This window comes from Lampetra planeri, chromosome 40 (assembly GCF_965212315.1).
Source record: "Lampetra planeri chromosome 40, kcLamPlan1.2.h2, whole genome shotgun sequence".
NCBI lineage: Eukaryota > Metazoa > Chordata > Hyperoartia > Petromyzontiformes > Petromyzontidae > Lampetra > Lampetra planeri.
The window spans coordinates 5,606,170-5,620,652 of record NC_136146.1 but is presented as its reverse complement, the minus strand read 5'-3'; the positions used below and the strand labels follow the sequence as shown (position 1 = coordinate 5,620,652).

At 51.8% G+C, this 14,483-nt stretch overlaps 1 protein-coding gene across 8 annotated transcripts; it reads left to right on the top strand.

Annotated features, from left to right (window-relative positions):
- The first annotated feature begins 2,651 nt into the window (after positions 1 to 2,651).
- On the top strand, positions 2,652 to 10,822 carry LOC144731793 (nuclear respiratory factor 1-like). Of its 8 annotated transcripts, none has more exons than XM_078613031.1 (11): positions 2,652 to 2,846; positions 4,793 to 4,872; positions 4,967 to 5,171; positions 5,279 to 5,393; positions 5,715 to 5,841; positions 6,635 to 6,781; positions 7,165 to 7,323; positions 7,787 to 8,080; positions 8,186 to 8,280; positions 8,815 to 8,915; positions 9,028 to 10,822. In XM_078613031.1, exons 2-11 carry the CDS (start codon positions 4,795 to 4,797, stop codon positions 9,132 to 9,134), a joined length of 1,428 nt encoding a protein of 475 aa, XP_078469157.1. In that variant the 5' UTR covers positions 2,652 to 2,846; positions 4,793 to 4,794; the 3' UTR covers positions 9,135 to 10,822. The 8 variants fall into 8 exon arrangements, with proteins under 8 accessions (XP_078469157.1, XP_078469158.1, XP_078469156.1 ...); XM_078613032.1 differs by having other exon boundaries at positions 2,652 to 2,905; XM_078613030.1 differs by having other exon boundaries at positions 2,653 to 2,841.
- The last annotated feature ends 3,661 nt before the right edge of the window (positions 10,823 to 14,483 follow it).

Sequence of the window (14,483 nt, the reverse complement as noted above, 5' to 3'; positions counted from 1 at the left end):
ATTTGCGCGCGCGCTTGACGAGGGAGTTAAAGGAGAGGCGTGCACCGTCTACATTTGGCTGCCACCACGGGGTGCATGCCAAATATCGCTGGACTTTACCGGCGGCGAGGCCCTCAATTATTTTTGCCTCGTACTCCGGGTACGCGAGCTGGGTCAGCGTGCGTACGTCCTCGGCGTAATCTCGCAGATCCTCGCCGGGTTGGCGGCGGCGTGCCTCTAAGGCCGCCTGCGCCTCCTCTTCGTCATAGGTGCCGAAGCGCCGTTCGAGTTGGCACGTTAATTCTTCCCACTGAGTTTGTGCGCTTGCGGGCAAAGCTTCCACAAAGTCAGCTGCCCGCCCATCTAAATGTAGCTCTAACTGCTGCAACGCCTCATCTGACCACCCATTAACCTTTTTAGCCCCCCTGATGCTGCGGGCAAACGATTTCCATGATGGAATTCCTTTGCCCGTAAATGTGCATTTGATTTTAATCTGGGTTGGGGGGCCTCTTTCCCTTGGGGGTGCGGGGGATCGTCCCGTTTCTGACGCCAATATGTGGGGGTCGCTGGCCCCCGAGATCCCTCCCTCGATAATGCTAACGGCCGGGCTAACATCATTACTCGCCCTCCCGCTGCTAGGCGAACCGCTGCTGGGTTCCTCACCCATGGGGTGGGAGCCGTCGCTTGAGGATTCCCCTCCACCGCGGGTCCGCGTAGTAGGCATGGTTAGTTAGTTACCGAGTAGTATTACGTCCCCTTCACACTACCATGATACTTCTCTTTCCTAATCGCGCACCTGTATCCTCCACATAGCGAACGTATGCCCACACCCACACACAGCTCCACACGCGACACCCTCTCTTGCGCCGCTCTGCGCAGCGCTCCCACGTGGCGAACCACTGTGTACACAGTACCACACGCGTTCACACTTCTCAACGAGATCACACGAGGCCACGATCAGTTATTAATGATTTATTTTCGGCTACCTGGGAATTGACGTTAAATCAGTAAGAATCGACGAAGCTGGCCTATTCTAATACCCCTAGACCTATTCCCTATTTATCGGCTTATGATACTAATTCACCTTCTTACTCACGGTTAGGTGCCCACGGTGGTCCGTTGATCCCGTGCTCGCAGTGTACTTTGATGCGTCGCACAGACGTCCGGGTCGCTGGGCTGGAGAGCGTCTCATGGCCTGATGCTGGAGCAAGAGAGGGCTCTACCCCTTTTCGCCCCCCTTTTATCGTCCCTACATCAAAGAGATGCTGCTCCGCCTGTTGCGGTGCTCTCCCAGTTTTTCTTTAACAATGGGCGCGCGCCAGTCAGGGCGCGTGCGGCGGTTCCGGGCGCCTTTGCTATGCTAATAAGATGCGCTGCGTGTTGCGGCGTTTATTCTAATTAATCCCTTTCTCATGCATGGTGCCTTGGTTATGCAAATTATGCAGCAGCGTCCATCACAAAGGCCTGCCGTGGGAAGTTATGCGCGGAGCCTCCGCGTACCTCCGCTTATTTGTAATTCCAGCTTTTACCCTTTAACTTCCCTAATTTCCCTAATTTTGGTGCCTACGTGCTCAAGCGTAATTATCCTAACCATCAGCGACTACGCGCAAGAGCCCCTGCGGTCATGCTAACCATGCCGTCCCGTCCCTCCCCTGCCTGTCTCGTCGATACGTGCGTGGGTGTGGGGGGTGCGTTTTAACCGCAGTGGCCGAGTGGCCCCTCGCCACGACCTTGCAATCTTAATGCCGCTCGCAGAGCCGCGAAGTAGCATCGGGGGAGGTCGTCCAATTCCCTGGTCACCGGAAACCGTGACAGTTATCCCGATAAGTGCTTCTCGGATTAAAACCGGTCAGCCAGGTGACCTCCCCTCGGAGCTCTATGGGGGGGGGGGGGGGGGAATGCGTGCGGGTGTGTTTATGTGAGGTGAGGTGAGGGGGAAGTGGGGCTGGCTCCGTCGCTTGGTGGTGGCGAGGTCGTAGATGGGGTGCCCGCCGAGCGGCTTCGTGGCGGCGGCATCACATAGCCACCTCAACCCTATGGCCTTGATTGAATTGAATATCTGGCTTGCATGCCATAATGATTGTTATAATTCCAGTTGCTATGATTAAGTTATTTGAGAAAAGGGATTTTGAAAAAAAAATGTCGCCCCCCCCCCCCCCCATGCTATCCGATGTTTGCCTATGTTTTTAGTACAATTCAAGGACGTATAAATTGCAAATGCTTTTTGGGGGCTCATTTCACGATGCGGCGCGTCACGTGGTGCTGAGCCCGCCCGAAGCGCTCTATGAAATACAACTCGAGGGCGTGGCTATGCACGACAGACAGATAAATAATCCCTGGTGGGCAGTTTGAACCTGTTGTTTCTACCTGTACCTGTTGTTCCTACCTGTACCTGTTGTTCCTACCTGCACCTGTAGTTCCTACCTGTATTATACCTGGTGGGCAGTGTGGAACTGTTGTTCGTACCTGTAAAAGTGGTTTGTCGATATATGCACGATGACATAATTGCCCTATTCAGAGAATTGCGTAATGACGTCATCGCAAAACGCGATGACATCATCAGACAATTTCCTCCCCCCCGACTCCGCGCAACGTTGTGCGCGATGACGTAACTCAGTTTGCGCTCCGCGCGCCAAGCGTAACTGGTTACGTGATGATCTCATCACTGGTCTGATGTCTCTAATTGGGCAACTCCGTACGTGATGACATCATCGGGGTGCGTGATTGCGTCATCACCGCAGTGCGTCTAGTCAAAGGAGCGGCCAAGCCCAACCCCCGGGGCCCTGCAGGCCCGGCCGAGCCTTGTCCCTCGCTTGCCAGTTACGCCGTGGAAGAGGCTCCAAAGTCGGCGAACGAAACCAGGCGAGGCCAGTGCGACACTGGGGCTCAGGGCACGTCCGTCTTACGGAGCGGGCGCGGTTCTTAGGTTGTTTTAATTTAACACGTGCGCATATTTACATTTCTATGCGTGTAGGTTTAGTGCGTTCACTCATTGGTAACAATTAATGTTTACATAGGCGTGCACATATAGCCTAGGCCTGCAGTGTAAAGCTACAAACGTGTCGGGGAGTTTTCATGAATAGCATACTTTAACGTATATAATTGTAATATCTAACGTTGCTGCGTCAGCGAATACTGCAATGAAAAAATGCGCATCAAACTTCAGACCTTGAGCTTGTTTGAGCCTGAGTAGTGCTTTTCTGGGCGACCCACATGGATAAACAGGTGTTAGAACTGCTGAGGGCAGTGCTAGAGTATTACATAGTGATACCGGACTCTAAGGTCTATGCCGTCCCCAACAATCCACACCGACCAGCGTGATGAAGTATGGTCAAGATAAACCCTTACGACCCGCCGAACGTTGTGGTGAGGTACTCTTTGGTTTTTTCGGTAAAGTCACGTAGGTAAAAAAATATTTTAATTTTTCACCTACGTGACTTTACCGAAAAAACCAGGGGTATGAATCCTTGCAGTCACGAAAACTTCAAATCTAGAAGTTGTGGTGAGGCCCGTGACCGGCAGGCGCACTGTGGGCTATTCTTAAGAGTGGCGTAAGTGGCCTTAAACAGCTGGCTCAGGTAGTTTGGGAGCTATAGGAACGAGGAGCGATACAAACTTGGGGCGATATGAACTAGGAGCTTGGCAGTGGAGAGAGAGGCGCCGCGATTCAGTTCGCAGTTGAGCCGAGCTACTCAGCCGCACTGGATGTGACCCCCCCCCCCTCACTATTTAGCGTCGTCCGCAAGGTCACTTACATGACCTCACACGTCACAACATTTCTTGGTTGACATTTGACTTGACAAACGTCATGCACCCACAACTGAGCTGGCACCTAATTCACTCATTAGCTTGGTAATCTCATTCACTCACACGGTAATCTCATCCACCCATTCACCCACGCGGTATCAATCTCATCCACTCATTCACACATGATTCTAACTCGCGTACATATGGATGCCAACATGTACATGTACAGCCCGTTTTGTCGATAAGAACGTATTCATGAAAGCCACACTGAGTCGTAGGACTCCTTTTCAGGAGGGTCCTGCGTTGGGTTTTTATTTAAGGATTTAGAATGTATAGAGTGCAATGAAGGGTTTTGTTTCTCTCTCCTCTGCTACCCAAAACGTATCGCACGGCTACTTTATGACAACCTGATTGTGTTTGTGGTTATTGCCCATTTAGTCAATAGCCAGGTTCAACCATGCCTTGCTTTGGAAATCTGATAAGACCAGTCGCATTCCGGGCGATTGATCATGGGCTGACGAATGTATGTGTATGTTTGAACGTCTTTTGCACCGTACATAGAGAACCGTGTTAGTCGATGTTTACACTGATTTACATTGTAAACGGAACCCTAGAGGTCCAATATTGACAAATCTATTGGCAATATTTACATTCCCCTTAGAATTAAATTTCATGTCTACATTGTGTCCTGCAACATTCCTCAATGAGCAGTTAAACAACCACATTGTGGTGTTAGGGTGGCTTGTGCTGTTCATAATGGCCTTGTCAATCACTGAGTCAGCACTGTTGAGAACCTGGGTTCGAATCGAGGTGTCGGCCATCCACCAATGATGAAGCCGAGTATAGCGAGTTAATGACCTCAGCCCGGTCACCAATAACTTTTGAAGAGAATCATATAATTATGTCGACCCATAGACTGACATGGACTGAGTTTTGATTAAATTGGGTTTTGAAGTGCAGTGAGTGGTCTCATCCCAGTTACCAATGACTACACAAATGAATCACATCCTGCCAATTGAATCATTCCCTCCCCGTGTTTTCCATGTTTTGTGGTTGGCCCATGCAGCCATGGAGGAGCCGGCCTGCATGGAGGAGGAGCTACCAAGTCCCACCACTGATGACACAGCGATTGCCAATCAGGTGGAGGTCTGGTACACTGACTCGTCGCATGACACACCAACTCCTGACACACCGACTCCTCGCCTGACACACCGACTCTTGACACACTATCACCCAACAGATGGATGCCTACACAAGGGTCCTGGGACCTACGATGGCCCACGAAGAAGATATTGAAGATATTGACGAAGATAACGATGAACCATCGTCATCCTCGGCTGATGATGACGACGACGATGATGGTTACGACGATGGCGGCGATGGTGGCGGTGGTGTCCTTGCGCCCAGCGTGGCCGATCAGGTCACGGCACACCTCGCCGCTTCTGGTAAGGACGCTCGCCCAGGCTCGCCCATGCTTACCCACACTCACAGGCTGGACGCGCGATGCCGCCACTGCTGTGAGAGCTAATGCGTCCGCGTTGTATCACCCGAGGCCCCGTGGGGTTGGCGGCCGCTGCTGCCGTGGCGACGGGGAGGAGGAGGCGGCGGCTGCATGCCTTCGAGTCGAACCCGTTCGTGCGCAAGCGGCAGCAGACGAGGCTCCTGCGGTCAGCCAAGTGGCACACACGCCGCACTCACTTCTCGCTCGCTCCTCACTCTCGTGTCACTCGTGCCTTACCCGATGCTCCTCAATCTAGCCTTCCTCTAGCCTCACTCTCCTCACTCTTAACTCTCTCTGCATGCTCCCCTCACCCTTTCCTCACCCTCTTCTCCTCACTGTCTCCCGCATTTGCCTCACTCTCCTCACCCTGTCCTCACACTCCCCTTACTCTCTCCTCACTCATGTTGCATCCAAAGTTCGCTGCTTCCTCACTGGTAATGTCGTGATTCACCCCCTCTCCCCCACCCCTGCCCCCCTACCCCCCTAGGAAGCTGAGGGGCATGATAGACGAGTACACGACCCGCGTGGGGCAGCAGGCAGTGGTGCTTTTTGTGTCTCCACGTAAACCCAACCCCGTCTTCAAGGCCTTCGGCGCCGCGCCGCTCGACAACGTGGTACGGGGACGAGCAGGGAGTGAGGGTGGGCGGGCGAGCGAGCAAGTGTGCGAGCGATTGAGCGGGGACGTGCGGAAGGGTGAGCCAGAGTGAGCCGGGGACAATTGGGTAAGTGGGGACTCGTTGGGTTGGGGTGGGCGTGCGTGAGAGCGGTGAAATGGTGAACGAGGGAGAGCGTGGGGTGAGCGAGGGAGAGTGTGGAGTGAACTTGGACGATGCTGAACCGTGCAAAGAAGCTGTTCCCCACCACTGCGCTACGAACCGAGTGACCCAAGTTTGATCCCTGCTCATAGCGAACATCAGTGGCAGCGAATATCTGAACCAGTCCAGGGCTTTCCCTAGGACGACCTTAAATAGTTCCCGGTTCGGTGTGTATTAAACATAAGCACTGGGGAAACAAAGGTGTTTGGCCATTGTGCTGGCCACATCCCGCCCCCTCATATATCCTCGCCAACATCGCTTGCCCCACAGCCTGTGTGGGCCTAATTGGGAATATGTGATGTCTTAGCGAGTGAGTGTGTAGATGTCTATCCGTGCACTTGCGTGTGCATCTATTTATACCCGCTGAACCATTCCTGGGCCTCTCCTATGTTGACTCGGCCTAAAATTAATACCTCGTATTATGTGTAAACATCGCCACCAAGGAGACCAAGGCAGCCGGGCGTGGTGCTAGCTACCCACACCTCGTGTGCCGTGCCGGCCTTCACAGGCGCTACTCGCGAACAGCACTTGCCCCAACAGTCTGTTAAGGACTGTACGGGGGATATTTGTCTCCGTACACTCATTGCCCCAGGTGCGCCGGTACAAGTCGTCCATCCTGGAGGATGTGGAGGAGGCACTTTCGGTGCACGCCCCCGCCGTGCACGGGGGGCAACGGCAACCGGAGCTCCCGCCACTCCTTATTGACGGCATCCCCGTATCCGTGGACAAGATGACGCAGGCACGTGTACACTCGCATGCATGTGTGTGTGTACGCGCTAGTGTGTGTACGCACATGTTTGTGTTGGGCGTGATAGTGTAGCGGTTAGCACACTGCGCTATGAACCGTGTTAAATTCCTACTCACGGCCAACACCAGTGAAGATTATTTGAACCGGTCCTAGGCGTCCCCTAGGTCGATTCAGCCTCAAATGAGTACCTGGTGTGGTGTGTAAACATCGCCACTAGGGATGCAAAGGCGGCCGGGCATGGTGTTGGCCACCCACCCCCTCGTGTGCCTTGCTGGCCTTTATAGGTGCACACTAACAACACTTGCCCCAAAAGGCTGTTGAGGCTATACGGGGGATCTTTGTCTTTTGTTTGTGACGCTGTGGTGATGGAGTAGGCCCAGCTGCGGGCCTTCATCCCTGAGATGCTGAAGTTTTCAACAGGCCGCGGGAAGCCAGGCTGGGGAAAGGAGGCGTGCCGCCCGCCGTGGTGGCCACCCCACGTGCCGTGGGCCAACGTGCGCTCCGACGCACGCTCCCACCAGCAGAAACAGCTGGTGGGAACCACACATAGACACACACACACATACAAAGATCCCCCATAGCACGTTTGGCTGCGTACAGCATGGAAGAAGTTCAACATACATATATATAGCCGAGAAGACGGTACAGCAAAAATGTGGACTCATCTGCACGTTTGGGTTTTGTCCGTGTACTCTTGTTTCCTCCCATATGTATGCACACCTATAAATTGGCCAATAACACCTTAATATGTTGAGGACTGCAGAAATCAGTGAATCTTTGGCACCAGCTCATCCGCTCGTTTGTGGTTCCTCCTCGCTCTTTGGATTCGTTGTCACTCTTCGAGAGTGAGCGGATACCGTGCAGCGTCGGCATTGGCGTCGCTGTCGCGTTACAAGGTGAAATTACTCTTTATTAACACGCACCGCGGTATTAACCAGAGCAGCCACCAACTCATGAAGCTGTGCAACCGGGCGGCCGTGTGGCGCACGGTGGCAGGTGTCCTGGACGCACGCGCTGCGCGCCATCGTCAAGAACTGCTACCGGCAGCACGGGCGTGAGGACCTGCTCTACGCCTTCGACGATGCGCCCGTGCCACAGGTGGCCGCGGCGGGAGGGCGGGCCGGCGACGATGTTGCCGGCGACAATGGTGCCACCATTGCGGAGCAGGAGGAGCAGGAGGAGGCCACCACGCTGACGAGCACGCTGCTCGGCACGGACGATGACGGCAGTGGCGCCACCATGGTGCAGGCGATCAACCCTGATGGCTCTTTGTCCCTCGTACAGGTGATGGTGAGTGTGGTGATGGGGTGCATCGTGAGTGTGCGTCTGGTGGATCGAGGATGGCTGATGACGAAGTATGACCGACCACTCACCACCTGTCTCCTCCCCTGAAAGATGGACAGGGGATGGACGGAGGTGGAAACCCTCTCCGACATGGTCTACCAGGCGGGGGTCCACGACACGGCCACCGTCACTGTGGCCATTAACAGGTGCCAGCCTGTGCCACCGAGACCCAGCACTCATACTGACAATCACACTGACAATTGCCCAAACACTCACCCTGGCACCCTAACATACTACACAAGTAACACACGCACCCTAACACTCATACACACAAAAGTGAACACGAGTCTGTCGGTGTGTGTTTGTATGTGGGGGGTGGTAGCGCAGTGGTTAGCGCGCTGCGCTACGAACCCGGCAACACGAGTTTGATTCCCGCTCATGGCCAACACCAGTGACGATTATTTGAACCGGTCCTGGGCCTCCCCTATGTCGACTCGGCCTCAAATGTGTACCTGGTGCGGTGTGTAAACATCGCCACTAGGGAGACATGCAGCTCGGCGTGGTCCTGGCCACCCACCCTTTTGTGTGTCGTCCCGGACTACACATAGGTGTTCGCTAACAGCATTTGCCCCAACAGTCTGTTAAGGCTACAGGGGAGATCTACTCGACATTTGTGAAATAGAGCTTTGTAGCTAATGGGATTCTTTCAATATAAATAAATATTCTGATTGTCTTTACAGCGAAGGCACGGTCACTGCGGTGACGACCCTGCCCGGTGGGAACCAAATCCTCTTCTCTGGCGAAGCGGCGGCCGCCGTGGGTGCCCTTGCCCAGCAGGAGGGTACAGCTCTCCCTCACTTCTCGCCACTCCACACTTCCCTGGCCTAAATTCACCTTGAGCCAATCTCACGTTTACCCTGACCCACGCCCTCCGTGACCTCCCGACCCCACAGGGTCTTACCACGTGCGCTTGGCGACGGACCACCCTGCCCAGGTCTCCGTGGCAGCGACGCACGGACTGGCGTGCGCCGAAGACGTGGAGGTCGTGACCCTGGGGTGATGTCGCCGTGACCTCTTCCTTGCTGGAGGTACACGAGGTCACGCAGCGGACTTGCAAACCCATGAGTTGTGAGAAGAGGGACACCTTTCACTTGATGCATGGGAACCTAGGAGGGGCGGAGAGGACCCTTTTTGGGGATGGGGGGGGGGATTCCTATTTCTAGGTGGACTGAACAACAACGGCAAGAAGTGAGGAACGCAAACTGTCGCTGTACGGTCGTGTCGCGACAAAACCACCAAAACAGCAATCCGACAAAAGCAATGACAATGATAGTGGAAAGAAACAGAGGGAGGACAAAGACAGGAGACTGACGGATGGAGCAGATGGAATTTGATGACGATGATCGCCCACAGTGGAGGATGGCCGCTGCCGCTACTGCTGGAAGTTGACGGACCCCAGTGTCCCTGCGGAGGGGCTGGACAGGAAAAGGAAAGAAGACAGATGTTTTGGGGTTGGGGGTGGGTAGCGTCAGGAGATAGAGGAAGGTTGGTTGCAAGTAAAAATTCACCAAAAAGTTTAACAGAATCCATCCGAACGCCCGCGCCGCGGTACACGCATCCAGTTGTGGTCGTCGTCTGTGATCGATCCACGACTGGCTGAAGACACCCCCAAGTTGCTGCCACCTCTTGTGACCCTGCGATGCAACAATCAATTGGGCACCCGCACACGAACCAATCTCATTGCTGCATCTCCTCCCTGGGAGTCCTCTCGGATGCGCTCCATTCCTTGGCTGCCACTCCATTCCTGTTTAAACACATAGTAGGCTTTCGTGCCCAATTATTATTCACGATAAAGTAGTTTTTTTTGGGTTAGATCGCATAAATGTAAAAGTGTCGTACCCCTGCCTCCACCCGACGCAGTTAATTAGTATGGATTGGAACGAGCACAACATGCAAATTAGTTACAACCTCAGGACCCGCCAGTAGTGTGTTGGCGAGCAAACCCACAACATTACAATTGACCATTTTTACGTTTTGTTGGTGATTACAATCAGCATCGTCAGGTTATTGCCAGAATGCTCAATAAGTCTTCCTATTTTGGGTCTTAATTAGAGTAAAGTGATGGCATTCATTGTAAATGTTGCGGGTTTTCTCTTTAACACACTTATGTGCTGGGACGTTTTGTTCACATGACAAACCTTACTCATTGGCTGTCATGTGGAGGTGTGTCTACGACACATTGACACAATCTAACCGAAAACAATATTTGTCGTGACCTTTACACTTCTTGACCGCATCAAGATTTGTGTGCGACGATCGTTTTTTTTGGGGTCCATGAAAATTGTACGCCAGCTTTGTGCAGAGGCTTTCATTCAGCAGCGGCACACCACATGTAGAGTATACTTTGCTGTAGCTATGACAATAGTCTCGTGTCTTGCTGGCACTCCATTCGTATTGCGAGAACAGGAATCTCTTGCAGCCCAGGAGTCGGGCGAATGCTTTGAATCCTTTGCACATTGGAGGAAGAGAGGGGGGCGAGTTGACAGTGGGGGCTGTATGGCTCATGGATGCTTCAACTCTTGGAATGCAGTCAAATATCTTCACGCGCTGAGGGTGCAGGGTCTCCCTTTGTGCGTGTTTTGTTTATAACTAATGATGCGCGTGTGTATGTGCTGTACAAAATGAGCGTTATTCTATACTATACATGATGTTAATTTTGTGATATAATAAAGACCGTTTATATCCGTGTGTGCAGTGTGCTTTCAATGCATGGAAATGGGACACGGGCCAGCGGAAGCGTCGTATTTACCGATTGTTGCTGAGGTTAGCAGTTGTATGAAAAGCAAATTTAAATTATTTGTATTTTACCAAGTAAGGCCCATTGAGCTGTATAGCTCCTTTTTTCACACACTTATTGAGCGTGCCGTGTTGTCATTATATTCTTTGGAATCTTTAACGCTTAATGTCTTCAGATCTTCGAAGCCTAACGAGCTGACATTACGCAGCCTCGACTCGCGTGACAATTCAAGATTTAATTTTTAAACCGGTCCAGGTCTCGCCCATCATGGTCCTATTCGGGTTTTTAACTAAATCTTACTAAATAATGATCTTGACTTAAAGCTTTCATGACTGCAGGAATTCATATTCTTTGGGTCTTTCGGTGAAGCCACGTAGATAGAAAAATAATAAAAATATCACGACGTTTTGATCGCAACACGAGCAATCGTCATCAGGTGAAAACAATATCTAGCGGGAGAGCTGCTGAAGCAGGTTGTTACATAGGTTTGAGATGGGTTTAGCCCAAGGGGAAGTGGGTGGGGCTAGAGATGGAATTTGCACGTAAATGTAAGATCGGAGAGCTGATCTACCTCCACGAGGACGCAGCTGTGGAGGTGGCCATTGTATCGAGAGAGATGAGCATGTCAATGTGAGGGAACCACCGCAACGGTGGCTGTGCTTGTGAGACGACCAGCTCGTTAATAAACGAGGGACACCGCCCCACCCACTTACCCTATCTACGTGGCTTTACCGAAAGACCCAAAGAATATAAAACAGGTCCCTGCGGTGTGGGCTGGTAAGAACGAACAAATGAATGGCTATAATGAAATGGCGGGGGTACGATACGAAGGGAGAGTTTGAGGCCTAGTTCTAGGCTTTAGGCCGCTGTGAGTTAATTTTGAATTTAAATGTTTTAATTAAAAACTATCTCAGGGAATTATAAGGGAATGTTACACTTGTTTAGCCAGGAAAGCGTCAGTGAGTCTAAAGGTTTTTGTAGGGTCCTGCAAAGTGTTTGCAGTAGGGGGCGATGTTGCTACACCTAATCGGACATCGGACGGACGGACGATATAATCTATTGTAGGCTTCATATTCTTAGGTTTTTTCGGTAAAGTTACGTAGGTAAAACATCAAAATTAATTAAAATTAAAATCACGACGTTTCGGAGGCAACACAAGTCTCCGTCATGAGGTGGGACCGTCACAGCCGGATTAGCTGCATCAAGTGAAGCAATGATTCAAGATGTAATCCCTTAAAAGATGTAATCCCTTAAAAGCAAGTTGAGGGGGGGGAGCTCATCAGAATGTGGTAGCCAATGAATGGAACGTATCGGGAGGGAGGGGGGCGGGGCTCAAAGACGGCACGGAGTGCCACGTATGTAGTACCGTTGAGGACGCGTGCACACCGGAGTAGAGGCACACGTATTTATTTCACAACAGTCACTGGGGACATACAGTACTGGAGGGGGTATCGGCCCCCTCACCCGGATAGCTGGGAACACACGGCTAGCTACCCCTAGCCTGCCTCCTAATCCTCCAATTACTGGGCTAGGGGAGGCTGTCTGGCCCGACACTGGTCAGTCGGGCTACGGTACCCGGAGTCCCAGAGTCCTGGCTCTGGTTCACGGGACCACGCCGCTGGCTCGGTCCTGCGCGGCCCTGACAAGGGCGGCGTCCCAGGGGAGTCCAGGGCTCTAGCTGGACGATCTTCGCTCTTCACTGGTTTAGCTTTAACATTCTGCCCCGAGCCCTCTGACACATCCCCCTTTATACTCCACCCCCGCTGAGGGGTGGGGCCCCGGGCTGCCTGGTGCGGACGTCGTTGAGAGCCCCCCCCCCCCCCGTGCACTCACGTAGCCCCGCCCACTGTGTTTGTTTCCCATAAGCTGCCATGCATAACGGCTCTCTCTCTAACACCCCTACACGTACAACGCATCGGGAGGGGGGGGGCCAAAAGAATGGACGGCGTGGACGCGGTTGCTGCTGCACACGCCAACGCATTGGACAGAGAGGGGGAGGGGAGGCCTGATACACATGATAGAAAAAGAACGAAAATGCCCATGTTTATACCAATGCTGGCTGAACAATGAAGAGAGTACTGTTAAACACTGGGGATGTTAATACTCGGTAAAGTAAAATAGTGCCTGTCAGATAAGATGGTCCAAAAAAGTGTAATTAAGTCTTTTTTGCGTGGTTGATAACATCTTTCCAATGATTACTAAGTTTGTACCCATCATCACGGTTGAAATTATGTCTGTGTTTGTATATTTGTATGGCTTTGTGTACAAACCTTTGATGGTAGCCGGGAGGTTTGCAGAAAACCTTGGTCTCGAAAAAGACAATTTCATGAGAGCCCACCGAGTTGTAGCAATGACCGGCAACAGCCGAAGAATCAGTTCTGCCGTGTTTCAGATCTGACTTGTGCACGCGGACACGATCAGAAACATGACGTTTCGTTTCTCCAATGTAGCAATCACCACAAATGCAACTCAATTTGTAGACTCCAGGATACTGTAAGTCAGGAACGACATCCTTCACAGATGGAATCAGATCACAGATTTTATGCGTTGTACGTGGCACTCCGTGCCGTCTTTGAGCCCCGCCCCCCTCCCTCCCGATACGTTCCATTCATTGGCTACCACATTCTGATGAGCCCCCCCCCTCTCCTCCCCCCTCAACTTGCTTTTAAGGAATTACATCTTGAATCATTGCCTCACTTGATGCAGCTAATCCGGCTGTGACGGTCCCACCTGATGACGGAGACTTGTGTTGCCTCAGAAACGTCGTGATTTTTATTTTATTTGTATTAATATTGATGTTTTACCTACGTGACTTTACCGAAAAAACCTAAGAATATGAATCCTTGCAGTCACGAAAGCTTCAAATCTAGAACTATTGTAGGCTGGTTCACTTCGTTCCTACCAGTATAATGATCGTACACTTTATCCCCCCCCTCCCCATCTACGTGGGCAAACGTCTGGTCCAATCACAGCGGCTGTTGCTGGCAGCCTATGGCCAATGGGAGGGGCGCTTCTTCTATGACCGCTCGTCATGGCGCCTGAGCGGCCGTTGTGCTCCCCTCTTGTTCCTCGGTGCGAGAGTAACAAGTGCACTGCAAACTATTATGACATATTGACTTAAGCTTTCGTGACTGCAGGAATTCATGCTCTTTGGGTCTTTCGCTAAAGTCACGAAGATAGAATTTTTTATGTTTCTATCTGTGACTTTACCGAAAGACCCAAAGAGTATTATGAGGTAATAAAAACCGAGATTTTTCAATGTACAGTATGCACTTTTATTTTCACTCAAAAGTATAAAAGAAATTACATTGACCCCCGGAATTAATCAAATTTGATGTGCTCAATAAAAGTGTAAGCTCGCATCAAAAAAAATTAAACATATCGAAAGGAAGCCGCCCACTTTTATTGAGCACGTCAAATTCGATTAATTCCGGGGTCAAACAAATTTGTTGTCTACTATTGAATGCAAAAAAAGTGTGTGCATTGAAAAGCCTGGTTTTTATTACCGATTGATTTAGCGTTGGGGACGAGGGGCGGGGCTTTGCAGTGGCGGGCGGGGGCTTGTAGTGAAGGGGCGGGGCTTGTAGTGAAGGGGCGGTGCTTATAGTGATG

Excerpts from the sequence above, each read along its gene's own strand:
- LOC144731793 (XM_078613028.1), top strand. The coding sequence starts at position 3,300 with ATGAAGTATGGTCAAGATAAACCCTTACGACCCGCCGAACGTTGTG. Across the intron at positions 5,842-6,634 it reads CCGCGCCGCTCGACAACGTG|GTGCGCCGGTACAAGTCGTC; the intron begins GTACGGGGACGA and ends TCATTGCCCCAG. Across the intron at positions 8,081-8,185 it reads TGTCCCTCGTACAGGTGATG|ATGGACAGGGGATGGACGGA; the intron begins GTGAGTGTGGTG and ends CTCCCCTGAAAG.